Here is a 14,086-nt window from a genome sequence, read left to right on the forward strand (position 1 = left end):
AAATCAATGGAGATATATTTTTTTTTAAAAAAAGAGTGGACTATGAAAGACTTGATCAGATATCAAGGGTTGATCAGGTGTCAAAAATGGGGAATTCTCTTCTCCATAACTGACTTAGCAAGATTCTTGCTAAGAATGGACCACACAGGCCTGGCAAGGACAGGCCAGACTCAGAAGGCCAAGGTTAAGGCCTAGTCAAGAAAAGGGCTCAGAGAAGCCTAACTAAAGTTTGGTCAACGAGAGTCTTTGTCATAACTTCAGTTTGATGTCTCTTTTATTTTTTCTTTCTCCCTCTTATTATTTGATTAAAAGATAACAATTTAAAAAATTAAGTAACTTTCAACAGGTCTTTAATGCAGTGTAGGTTTTTCTTTAATTACTTTTGCTTCAAAAGTATGATGTGCACCTATTCACTGAAAAAGAAATTTAAGAAACAAATTTTACAACATATTCTCTTCATTTCTGCATTTTTAAAAATGAGATTTAGTGAGTAGCCTTCATTAATTATTTAAATGAGATATTTGACTAACAAGCACATTGCTAACAGACCAATTTCAATAAAATAAAATAGAATGGTGAATACATGCATTTTCTGCTATGTTTATAAAACCTGAACCAGCATAACCTGATCATTAATAGAACCTGCCGTTCCACGTAATATGCACTTAAGATAGTTTGAAAGCAAGTTTCTGCTCAGATAACTTAAAATAGGACAATGCAGTGACCATTTTAATCAGAGTAAAATTAGAATAGTTAAAATGCATGTATAATATGTTTTAGACTGCAAACCTATGCAATCCCAACCTAAGACCCTGAGATAATCCTAAAGTGTGTTGGTTACATAGTTATTTTGGTTCTCCAAATGCATGTACTCCTAAAAAGCAATATCACAATGATGATGGAGTTATTAGTTTAGTCCCTAGAGACCGGTTAGCCCATAAGGTGATTGAACTTTATAATATTAATAATATTGTGAACCAGTGATTGGAAGGAGTCAGGAGCAGGGGCCTGGGGCTTTGGCATCAGCAGTTTGGCATCAGCAGTTGTAATGAGGAGGGGTGACATCAGTGGAGGGTTCTGGTAGAAATGACTTTCTTATGAAGAGGCACGGAATGCATCTCAGACTGGGTACAGTGATTAGTCTGCAATGGATGGTAAATGAGTATGCCTTAAAAATGCTCCAACTTGACATGTACTTTTTGAAAGACTTATCACAGTAAATATAGCTCTTTAGGCAAACATGAAGTTTATTAAAGTGGTTTGGTTACCATGGCAACATATCCAGAATTTAGAGCTCCTTATTTTGAGAGGGCTTCATTTCCACTTTCTGAGGCACTGAAATCCAAGGCTAAAGTTCTTAACAGCCTCCAGCCTCATTGTATGATGAATATCTATTGTTTAGAAAATTTAGACACAAAATGTAGCTGTCAAAATCAGTCTTGTGACTTTATGGTCATATGCACAAATTTTCAATAGATATTTTTCAATTTTGAAATGCCCCTGCTTTAAAATGTTTTTATTATTACCAAAGCCACATATGGTCATAGTTTAATAAGGAAAAATAGCCATTTCGAAAACTAACTGTCCCCTAAACTTGCTCCCCAAAGGCAACCACTTTCTATTCTTATAGCTGATTTTTTAGTATTTACTTCAAATTCCTCAGCTACACGTTTATCTTGCTTCTTGGTTTGTATTACTGTTTGCTTTGTGATTGTAGCAGTTAACAATTGGCTTTCCAATGTGGAAGATAGAATTTTAGCTTTTTCACTCCTCTGCCCCACCCTCACACCCTAATCTCTCCCGTATTCCCATTCTCCCAATGAAGTGATAGGTAGGTAGGTAGGTGGGTAGGCACATGAATGGATGGGCGGATACAGTTAGACTTTTACTAGTTTTTTGGCTTGATCAGTATTCACCATGTTTATTAGAACCATGTTTAAAATATTTACAGGTGAACCGTGCAGTATACTATGGATATATTTTCTTTCTTCTACAACTCATTATCAGTAATTTATCTTCAGACTTTTCCCTAGTGGTTTAATTTATTCTCAGCATCTTTAAATATTAACATTGTATTAATTTTATCTATATAAAGAAATTTCCCCTGTAGCTTTTGATCAGCTCAGTCAGGATTCTTGCTCACCCAGCTCTCATCTGGGGATTTTCTTTCTTTATTCCTTCTTTATTTATACCTCTTTATTTGATTATTTATTTGTTTATTCCCATGTTTTGCTGGACCACATTCTTCAGTATCCTCCTAAGAAAGTATACATTAGAAGTAAACTATTGGAATCCCTGCATATTTGAAAATGCTTTTATTCTATTTTTATATCTGATTATTAATTTGGCTGGATATAAATTCTAAGTTGGAAATCATTTTCTCTCAGAATTTTTAGTATTGATATTGAGATATCCAATGCAGTTCAAAATTTTTATTTTATTTTGATTTTGTGAAATCTTTTCCTCCCCTTTCGGGAAGCTCACAGGCGTGTTTCTTTATCTCCAGTATTGTGAAATTTCATGATGGACCTTGTTCTGGGTCCATTTTCATCCAATGTGAAGAATCTTCTTGGGCCTTTTCCATATTCCATTTTGGAAACTTATGTCCTTTAAGTTCTGTAAAACATTCTTTATTTCTTTGATTATTTCCTTTCCTCTGTGTTCTCTGCATTTTTTTCTAGAACTTTTTATTCATATGTTGTCATCATGGCCTGGTGCTCTAATTTCCTTGTATTTTATACATTTTTAATGATTTTTCGTCTACTTTCTGGACAATTTTCTCATCTTAATAACCAGTGAATTTTTTATTTCTGTTATTATATTTTTACCAAGAGTATTTCCTTTCCTCCCCAACTATTCTTTTTTTGTAGCATACTATTCCTGTTTTATAAATGTTATTCCTTCTGGTTTTCTTCTCTGTATAGTTGATCTGTTCATATAGGTTGCTTTCTACAAATGCCTGGTGATCCTTGGTTGTTTGCTTTTATTTACAAGTAAGACACTGAGTGCTAACTGGAATCTGTTTGTGGATATGGCTTGAGGACTGTGGGCTTCAATAAAGGGTGATCTGACTGGGATGTCTTGCTGAGGAACCCCTAATATCAATATCTTTACTCTTTTCTCGGGTGGTCAGATCGTCAGAAAAGAATAGTTTTATGTGATTCTGTTCTTCTGCCTAGAGATTGTAAGACTGTTTTTCTGTTTTGGACTTGGGGGTGGGGCGGTGGTAAGAAGGTTGAGAGAGAAGAGCAGATCTTAGTATTTATGATGTAACTTCCATTTAATCCCCATGATTTTTATAGGATGGCCTACCATCGACGTGGGATTCTCCATCCAGATACCCTCTGTTTTACCGTCTCTAGAAAATAAACATCTAGTGTTCTGCCAGGATGAGTTGGGAAGTCACTTATTGTTTGGAATGGGTAGAGGCAGGATATGGATGAGTGTTGCACATAATCAACTACTTAAATATTCTTTCACCAGTCTCCCCGTGTTAGCCACTCCCCATGCTCCTTCCGGAGGTGCCATTTCCTGAACTTTTTAAGATTGCTGCGTTGTAAGCAGTGCTTCTCCGTTTTAGCACTGATAGCTTAGGAACTGTTAGGTTGGCTGATCAGTTACCAGGCATCTGTCTACTTTTTAGCTTCTAAAGTTTTATTGCTATCGATCCCCCTCCAATTCCCTTTCTCCCTAGACTCATTCTCATTTAAATATAGCACTAAGAGGGAGTGGAGGTTAAATGTGTTTGCCTACTATCTTTTCCAAAAATTTCAAAGTTGCTAGTTTTAACAGTTAAGGGACTATATTCAAGCTTTGGATTTATTTCATGCTCTCCACTATAAATTTAAGTCTTGTTTCATCTCATATTGATGTCTTACTCTTAATAGGTAACTTGGCCTCAAGTTAACTAAGAAAAGCCTATTCAATCTGCAATTTTTTTGCTTTTTTCCTTTTCTACCCAACCATTTCTTTGTATCTCCCCATTTTCTCAGACCTCCCTTCTGTGCTCGTAATCTTACCACTCCAGCCTCTTCCTGTGACCTTCTCTATCTACCCAGGAGACAAACTAAGCCCCTCATTTTCTGTTTCTCCTGAAAGTGCCCTATTTGTAAATCTGCTTAATTTTTTTAGCTTAAAAAATGAATAAGCCAGACCTTCTTAATTGTCTAGCTTCAGTCCCAGTTTTCTTATTCTTCCCTTTTAAAAAACCCTTTTGTCTAATTTTTTGCCATTCATTTCCTCCTTAACTCTATTCCACTTAGCCTTCTGTATGAACTTTTTGAAAATTACCTAAACAAAACCACCAACCTCTTCTAGGCCATCGTCTGCTCGAGTACCCACTTTCCATCAAAACTCATTTCTTGTCTTTTCTTCCCTTCTAATTCTTGTGTATTGTTCCTGTTGATGCAGTTTTTTCCTCTTGTGGCCCTTTTCTCCCACTCACTACATTATGTGAGCTTCTGCTTCCTTAGGCTACTTAGAAAAAGCAGTTAAAAGTTCATAGAAACTTACTGATGTTTGAATTTTTCTTGATTTACTATAAGAAAGGAAAATGGATTTTTAATAAACATGTTTATGACATTAATAAGGTTTAACTTCTAATATTCAGGCCGGTGCTGTAAAGGATTACATTAAGATGATGCTTCAGAACGATTCACTTAAATTTCTGGTTTTCGCTCACCATTTGATCATGCTCCAAGCTTGCACAGAAGCAGTCATAGAAAACAAGGTATGTTACCATCTGTCTATAAAATACTTTTAGGATGCAGATTTTTAATGTGCTAAACATCAGTTGTCTTATAATTGAGTTTTTTGCCTGCTTTACATGGTGGTATATAAATTATTATTAGATATTTGTCTTGAAAATTATACTGATGTTATATTACTATTGCATTGATGTTATCTTATTAAAGTTTGCCTTTTATACCAGTCTAATCATTTTCTACTAATCAAATGATCTGAATTGATTAAAATATGCTGCCTTAATAGCATATAATGTGAATTTTGGTTTTGTTAATGGATATGCCATTTGAAATTGGTATAGGCAGCTAAAAGTTAAATTTTTTGTTTACCCAAATAGCACCTCTGGAATGTGGGTAATGACGAGGGGAAAGGAAGAATGAATTGTGCTGATTTTTGTGCCCGGCTATAGTCATACCTTTTAAAATCCTGGTACCATATTCTGTAGAATATGATTATTAAGATTTAGTGTGAATGGCCCTGCCTGTGTGGCTCAGTTGGCTGGGTGTCGTCCTGTGCACCGAAAGGTTGCTGGTTCCATTCCCAGTCAGGGCACATGCCCGGGTTGTAGGCTTGATCCCCAGTAGGGGGTGTGCAGGAGGCAGCTGATTGTTGTTTCTCACATCGATGCTTCTATCTCTCCCTCTCCCTTCCTCTCTGTCTAAAAATCAATTAAAAAAATGTTAAAAAAAAAAAAAAGATTTAGTGTAAGTGAATTTATAACATATGGCCCAGGTGATCTATCAGGTTAGCTCCAACAAGCCTGCTGGCCTTACTGCATGAATTTCTTAGGTTCACCTTGTTTCCCAACAGTACTGTCAGTGACAACATCTTCCATTTTTTCTTTCAAAGTTTAAACCTGTCGTCCCTCTTTATGTGCAAGGGCTTCTAGAGAAGCGCAGAAGCAGCCAGATAAATGTCCTGACAAACTGTGTGAACTTGATATATGTGTAACAGCAGAACCTCTTGCCTGTGTAGGTAGATTTTTTTTTTTTTTTTAATGGAGGAGTAAAGCCATATTTTTGATTACTTTGTACAGTGTAGATTTTTCAAGCACTAGCTAATAGGTATATTAACATTACCAAAAAAGTAATACCAGTGTTTCCTTTGTTGAAAGATTTATGATAATATAACAGAGTGCTGTACATTGAAAGGTATTTTCTCATTGATTACCTTATAGTGTGTGTAAAACACCTTCTGAGGAAGAGTTAACCATAGAAATCATTTTTTAAATAATTGAGCAATAATATTAGATTCATAATATTTTCTTATTCTAATTCCATTGTACCTTAAAATACTGGAATCTATTCCAAGAATAGCAGTCTACCTCCTTTTTTCACATTTGCTGTACTGATGAATTTAGAATCCCATTTACATCACTGAGAGTTAAAGATGTAGGGAGTCATGGTGTTGGGGGCGAATTTCTCTAACACCCCTGAGTCTAACAATGTGTTTTCTTTAGAAAGACCCTCAGAAGATTTTATAATCTCCTTAATGGATAGTAAATGGATCACTGGTCAATTTATATCTGTTTTGTGAAAATGGAGAAAGTTAATAAGGGACTTTCTATTTACTGATTAACTTGACTGTCCTCTTACATAAGTGACTATTTCTGTCTCAACTCTGTAAAACTGTGCTTTCTATAAAAGTGCACGTATAAATGAGATTATTTGAAATTCAGGGCTTATACTTATTTTACAAAGTTGAGTAATAAGTTCTTTTCAGCTGTTCTAACACATACCGATTGCTCCTTTTTCTCAGCTCAAATCATCCTTAAAAGACAGCACTGTTCAGTTAGGCACTTATTGTTTCCCTGCTTTTTAAGTATGGATGGATGTCTTGGTCTCTACCCCAATGGAGATGACCATAACACATTTTTTTTAAGTTTAATACTGTGGAAAAAAGAAAACTCAAATGGTACATTTAAAAAGATATTTTCCCAGTTAATGAGATATTTCAGAAGTAGACGCACTATTCTCTATGAATTTCTAACACATGTACAGAATCCTCTTTTCCTTTCTTGCATGCCTGATCTTACTTTTACTTTGGAGTTAGTGCTCCTATAACTTGGAAGTTATTCTGATACATCGTTCAATTACAAATGATCAATTTACATAGAACTTTACTGAGGCAATATTAGCTTAATTCACAGTCATGATTTATGGAACTCCTATTATGTATGAGGCATTGCGCTTGGTAATGATGGTATGAAGATGAATTGGACATAACTCCTACCCTCAAGTAGCTTAAAAGATCAAAAAATATAAAGTTGTTAGGCCCTGACTGGTGTGGCTCAGTTGGTTAGAGGATTGTCCCATACACCAAAAGGTGGCTGGTTCAATTCCTGGTCAGGGCACAAACCTAGGTGGCGGGTTCAGTCCCTGTGTGGGAGACAACCAATTGATGTTTCTCTCTCACATCAGTGTTTCTCTGTCTCTCTCTCTCTCTCTTCCTTCTTCTCTCTAAAAATGAATAAAATTTTTTAAAAAAAACCTTGCAAACATCTTAAATAAAACTCAAAAAATAAAAAATTGTTATCTGAAGCTATAAAGAAATTTGGTTAAGATTTTTCTTGTATAACATTTACTAACCTGTCAACCAGTTTCTATTTTATTATGTGAACATAAGAATAAGCTGGAAAGTATATAAAATAAGATGGGTACATAGGGCTTGTCCTAATTTTGCCGTTTCCTTTGTTAATGCTAGACTCGTTACGTTAAGATAGATGGAAGTGTTCCATCTTCAGAAAGAATACATCTGGTAAACCAGTTTCAGAAGGACCCTGAGACTCGCGTGGCTATCCTGAGCATTCAGGCTGCTGGTCAGGTAAGAAATTCAGGTCTCCACTTGATAATAAAATGCCTTTGAAATAATAAAAAGGCCATTAATCATAATGATAACTTTATATCTGATATCTGGTATAATCAATATTCATTCTATTTTGGAGAATGCTAGAAAGTATAATAGGAGACCTCAACACCTCTGGCTGAAATCTTCCTAAATTTTTAAGGAAAGAATTTTCTAGAAGAAGATAGTTCATTTGATTGTAATACTTTTTCGGGACCGTTTTTCCTTTGAACGTGCCTGGGCTTTCCCCATCCCTCTCTTACAGCACTTCTCTTATGTGGTCCTTTTCCTCGGTCTGTGAGCAAGGTGGCCTGAGGAGTAAGAGCCCTTCTGCCTGAGGGCTTCTCGTAGAGTGCCCCTCGCCTGTCCCTCACAGTTACATTTGGCTGCGAGGAAATGAAAACCCAAGTTAAGAAAGACTTAAATACATAAAGCTCTATTCTCTCACGTAGGCAGTTCGAGGCTAGCACGGTGGTTCCACAAAGCCCTTAGACTTCGGCTCCCCTGGCCTTCTGCCGCACTGCCCCCAGGGGGCCTCTCTTTTCTGGGGCAGCTGCTGCCGAGGGGCTGCTCCCTCTCGCTGCCCGCAGGTAGTCCTGTGGCCACAGCTCCTGCAGGGCAAGCTGGGAAATGGAGCCTTTATTCCAAGCAGTTATGCTAACCCAGGTTTCTCATTACAAAGGAATAAGAGTAGGAAATGGGGAAGGCAGTAACAGTCCCTGCCACGCTATGGAATGGGATCCTTCCGGACTGTTTTTCCTACTAATATTCTTAAATATTTTGATGTAAATGACTAAGCCAGGATATTTAGCATAGGGAAAAGTAATTGAGCATATTGCTGTGTGTCCAACCTGGTATACGCTATGCCATATCTGACGTCTTCCGTGGACTTGAATCTGAACCAGAGCGAAGATCTGCTTTTACCCAGCGAATTGATGTATGCATATAAAATTGTATATACGGAGAAGCTCCATGAGGATTTACACATACACACATACAATTTTGCATGGTTCTAGAACTCACTAGGAATTCTAACCAGAAGGAGGGTTGTCTCAAACTTCTAGTAATCTGAGTTTTATATCTGCTAGAATATTCCAGACATATAAAATATCATCAAAAAGAGCTTAAAATTAGAAATGGAGTATTCACAGTCTGGGAGGAGAAATGTAGGAGGAAGCCAGGCAGGAGAGTTCAGGAGTGGCCTGATGAAAGACTGAAATTAAGATTGCGCAGGGCACTCACATTTTATTCAGGGCTGTGTTCCTAAAGACCTGTGTAATTCAGAGCTCATATACTTGAACACTAGGATCTTCACAGGAATAAAGGAAAGTAGAAAGAGCTTTGTTCTTGGGGTGTGTGGATCTCCCATTGTAGTTTAGTAGTGTCTTAGAGAGATGTTGGTCTTGCCAGCGTATTTCCTGTCCTAAATAGCAGCACAGTTTAGCCTGGTGGTGGTTTGGCTCTCTCCATGTTTTTATTACTTCTAACTTCTCTTCCACAGTGATTGATGTTCAGTGAATTTTTCAGCTTGAGAACTAGTGCCACCACTTAATGAATGCTAGCATGAGGTGGTTATGTGATATAAAAATAGTTTAAGTTAACATATCAGAATTACAGCACTGCAGTCACCAAAGTTACTCACCCCAAGTTCCAGTGCGTGTGAGCAGCGTGGAACGGACAACACTCTCAAGGCTGGCGGGTGTTTCTGTCGACCCCCGGTGCGTGCCGACAGCGCAAGCGTGGTTCACCTTTCACTCCGCATACCTGCCAGCTTTAACATCAGGCATTTTCTTTTACTCTTTTTTAGTTTGAGGAGATTGCTTATTTCCTATTTTGTTTATAAAACAAGACAGTGAATAGTTTTAATGTTGCACTATTTCAAACAGCATGATTGGAGACGTGATTTTCTTGCTTTATAGAACAGCAGTGTGAATTAAGTGAACAGAGGATGTCATTGCTCTCTGCCTAGTTGCTGTGGATACCATGTGTTAGAAATGACATTCTCATTTATAATGTGCCTTCTTAGAGTTTCCAGTGGCACTGTGAGTCCAGCCTTCATCAGAGGGTAAAGCGGTTCTGTGTATGGATCCGTCACACCAACTTGAAATACTGAAATACACTTTGCATGTTTTGTGGTTCACCGGCTGTCTTGCAGTAAGCAGTCTTCATCTGCCTTTCATGAATTAAGTTTTCTTAATTTGGCTTAGTGTGAAAGACTGATCTGTCTTTAAGGCCCTCGGTGTTCTCTTGTCCACTTACCGTGTTCAGAAAGACTGTTACGCGTGGCTCTATGTTATATTCTCAGTTTATTTGCATCTCAGGTTCTTCGCTTTATTTTGCTAAGGGCTTGACATTTACTGCTGCAACTCATGTGGTATTTGCTGAGTTGTACTGGGACCCTGGGCATATAAAGCAAGCCGAAGACCGTGCTCACCGAATCGGACAGTGCAGTTCTGTGAACATTCACTACCTCGTTGCAAATGGGACGCTCGACACCCTCATGTGGGGAATGTTGAATCGCAAGGTAAGGCGTGAATCTGAGCCAGGTTAGCAACTTCCTCATTATTAACCGTAGCCTTCATGAGTTGAGAGGCTGAGTTTTAGTGTTTTCGGGCAGAGGATACTTGAGTACACCAAGATGCTGATGATGGAAAAGGCTTCAGTTGGTGGTGCCGCACCTGCTGTCCTCCGTGATGAGAGACAGGCGTGAATTTACCCGTGTTCCTGCTGTCTCTCAGGCCCTCTTCTACCACTTTGGGGGGGGGGGTATTAGCCAGCAAGGAGCCACAGTGCTTTCAAGCACCAAGTCTTCTCCGTAAGTAAAGAATGAATTCTTTTCAGAAGGATTCTTGGATTCACAGCTAATATTGGATAGAGGACACCCTGCACCCAGACTCTAGAAAAGGTGGGAGGGACGTTGCTTGCTCTGTCCCCTGAGCTGCCTCTTCTCCCAGCCTTGAGGGATGTTTACAGACAGGATTTGACTAAGGATTAGAAGACAGTTTTCAAGCACTGGGTATAGATATTCAAAATGGCCAGTCATTTGTAGGTTCAATTTCAAAGTTTATAAATATTAGAATAAAAGTTTTTATGAGAAAAGCACATGGGATCATTTGTCTAGTTAGACCTTTTCCTCATATCATTGAGTTGGCAATTTGGTTTTAATTTTGAATAATTATATAACTGCAGCCCATGATATGTTGAAACAATAGAACTTTCTTGAATGGACTGCTTATTACTCAAATGCGAAATCCAGCTATTGCTTAGCAAATACCAGCGGTGCGGTGAACATTATAGAGTTCATGTGCTTTTCCGCCCCACAGGCTCAGGTCACTGGGAGCACCCTGAACGGGAGGAAGGAGCGGCTTCAGGCTGAGGAAGCAGATAGGGAGAAGTGGGACTTCCTGCAGTTCGCCAAGGCCTGGGCTCCAAATGAGAGCTCGGAGGAGCTCAGGAATGACATCTTGTTCACTCACGTAAGAAAATTATGACTTATTCTTTTCTGTTGTTTTAATATCCTGAAACTATAACTTTATTGTATGTTGTTTTAAATAGCAATCTTCAATTATTCATGCTATTGAAAGCAGCCTCCACATAAAGCTGAAAAACCTCTTAGAACCAAAAGATAACGGATGGGAGGAGGCTACGGCCCTGGCTTACATTTTCCAACAGTTCATATCAGTGCCTTACTGCTCAGCTCCTTAGAAAAATAAGCCAAGTAGAATCCAACTTCAGAAGAAAATATAGGAGGCTATCTTTATGACCCTGAGGGTAGGGAGAGATGTACTAAATTTGCCACAAAGTGTAACATAAACAAGTTACAGACCCAGTAAAGATATTTTCATTACAGTGTCTAAAGTATATAAAGAATTTATACAATTTAATTAGTAAAGCGCAAAGAAGCCAACAGAAAAACAGGCACAAAATGTGAGCATCAGGGAAGATCTAAATAGTCAATAAATATGAAAAGAAGTTCGGCCTCACTAAAATAGTGATTTTTCTAATTCCATCATTGCTTCTATATTTATTACTTGGCATTTTTCTGTAAAGAGGAACTTCTCAGTAAAAAAAATTTTGCTAAACTTGGAAATTCTATTACTGTTATTTAATGTGTTATAATCCTTCACTTTTTAAAAAATATTTGACTAGTGAAAGCTTCTTTAAAAAAAAAAGTTTCTATAATTCTCTGAATGCTTTATGCTTTCTGACAAACAATATATTCCAGAGTCACCATGTATTTTCCTTGCCCCAGATCTGGAACTGGACATTTCTTTAAGGAGCCCTGACTCCCTTTACTGGCAAATGATATTTAGAAATTAGGATTTTTTACTGCTCTGAGAAGTTGTTGCTTCTGGAATATTTTCAACATACAGAGCTATTTATACACAAATACACAGTTTTGCATGGATGGGTAAACATGCATGTATGTATGTGTATGTCTATATATATGTCTGCATTATTAAGTCATAAGTTCATACAAATGCCTTCAGTTCAAATCCAGCGCCACCAAGTTCTTCTTCGCCTTCTCCATATATCTGTAGAAATAGAAATATCTGTATTTACCTTCCAACAGCGGGAACTCTGGTTCCTGATATCATCAACATATTTACTCATTTGTTCTATCCTTCCACACATGTAAATACTTTTGAAATGACTACTCTAATACCACTACCAACAGCTAAGCAAAAGTCAAGATTTCTTAGAAGTTTTAAATATGCTCTACTAAAGGCATATAGTTATGGTATTCTGTCCAAAAGTTACTTAAATTGTTTTTTTTCTATGTGGGTATCTTATCAATTTGATAGGCATTTAGGTTCATTTGTTTCTGTGTGTATTTCATTGTAGGATTTACATTTTTTTGAATATTTAAAACTCAAAAGTCAAAACTATATAAAGTACATTCAGAGAAGTCTGACTTTCATTCCTATTTTTGTTTCTATTTGTACTCTATAAGTAGCCATTTTTACTAGTTTCTGGCTTAATTTTTCTTAGATTTTCTTTTCTGCAAAAATGAACAACTGTGTGTGTGTGTGTGTGTGTGTGTGTGTGTGTGTGTGTTTCAGTAAAATAAATTAAAACAAAATGAGGTGCTACTTCATACCCCTGGATTGGCAACAATGAAAACATTTGACATATTAAAATTTCAGGAACATTTCATATACTAAACTCTCATACACTGCTTGGTGGGAGTATAATTTATTGTAACTACTTGGAAGAGCAATTTGGTAATACCTGGTAAAGCTGGATATGCCCTTCAACCAAACAATTCCATTGGTAGAAATATATTCTCACACATGTGTATAAGGATACCCGTACAAGGATGTTTATTGAATCATTTTTTGTAATGCAAAAACTTGAAAAAAACCAAAATGCTCATCAGTAGGATAATGGCTATATGCATTTTCATAAGATATTACTTAGAAATGATTTAGATACTAAATGAATGATTTAGATTTATATGTATCAAATGACCAGATTTTGAATGGTGGGTATATGGATGTTTATGATATTCTCTATACAGTAGTAAGTGCTGTTTGGAGGCCATGAATAAACCAGATAAAAAATAATATATTAGGGAAGCTCAGAGTCATTCGGTCTGTCTTTTTTTCGCCCTTTTAGGGGAGTTATGGGGAGCTTAATTTTAATTTTTGAAAGGATTGATCAGAAATTGTAGGAATAAAATTAAAGTCTATACCTGTTTCTTCAAAATGTAAAATTAAAATTTTAATATAAAGTTTAGTTGCATAAAAACATAATACTTTTTGTGGAATCTTACTACATTTTTTTATGTATCTTATTTGCAGGGCTAGTACTTTTTTTCTAGGATACTAGACTGCCATTCTGTCAAATATTGCTAAAAAATAGGATTATTTCTAAGAATTTTTTAACTTAAAAAACTCCTTTTAATAATGTTTATTACATTATACTTTGGTCAATTAAAAATTAGGAATTCTGCCCGGCCAGGCGTGGCTCAGTGGTAGAGCATCGACCTAGGATCCAGGCGATCAGGGTTCGATTCCCAGTCAGGGCACATGCCCGGGTTGCGGGCTGGGCAGCCGATCAATGGCTCTCTCATCATTGATGTTTCTATCTCTCTCTCTCCCCCTCCTTTCCTCTCTCTGAAATCAATAAAGATATATTCAAAAAAAAAAAAAATTAGGAATTCTAAGTATTTAAAAAATATATAACTCAAACTATAAAAATATAACTATGATTTGTAGTAGTTCTTTTTCAAAAATTTCCAAACTATTGCACTGCGTTTCAAAGTGCATTTCTATGACAAATATTAAGAATTTGAAATTTGCCCTGTCCAGTTTGGCTCAGTGGCTAGAGTGTCAGCCTGCAGACTGAAGGGTCCTGGGTTCAGTTTTGGCCAAGGGCATGCACCTCCGTTGCAGGCTCCATCCCTAGCCTGGTCAGGGTGTGAGTGGGAGGCAACCAATTGATGTGTCTCTCACATCGGTGTTTCTCTCTCTCTCTCCCCCTTCCACTCTCCCTG

General features: G+C 37.1%; 1 protein-coding gene across 5 annotated transcripts in view; it reads left to right on the forward strand.

The window, feature by feature from the left end:
* ZRANB3 (zinc finger RANBP2-type containing 3) overlaps positions 1–14,086 on the forward strand; it is a 186,670-nt gene that overhangs the window by 131,124 nt on the left and 41,460 nt on the right. For all 5 annotated transcript variants that reach the window (XM_087819883.1, XM_087819882.1, XM_087819885.1 and 2 more), the window contains exons 9-12: positions 4,610–4,729; positions 7,447–7,566; positions 9,932–10,111; positions 10,911–11,063. In XM_087819883.1, the coding sequence (XP_087676009.1) occupies positions 4,610–4,729; positions 7,447–7,566; positions 9,932–10,111; positions 10,911–11,063 (573 nt within the window). The remainder of the gene's footprint in view (positions 1–4,609; positions 4,730–7,446; positions 7,567–9,931; positions 10,112–10,910; positions 11,064–14,086) is intronic.

This window comes from Miniopterus natalensis, chromosome 8 (genome assembly GCF_054644295.1).
Source record: "Miniopterus natalensis isolate mMinNat1 chromosome 8, mMinNat1.hap1, whole genome shotgun sequence".
Classification (NCBI taxonomy): Eukaryota; Metazoa; Chordata; class Mammalia; order Chiroptera; family Miniopteridae; genus Miniopterus; species Miniopterus natalensis.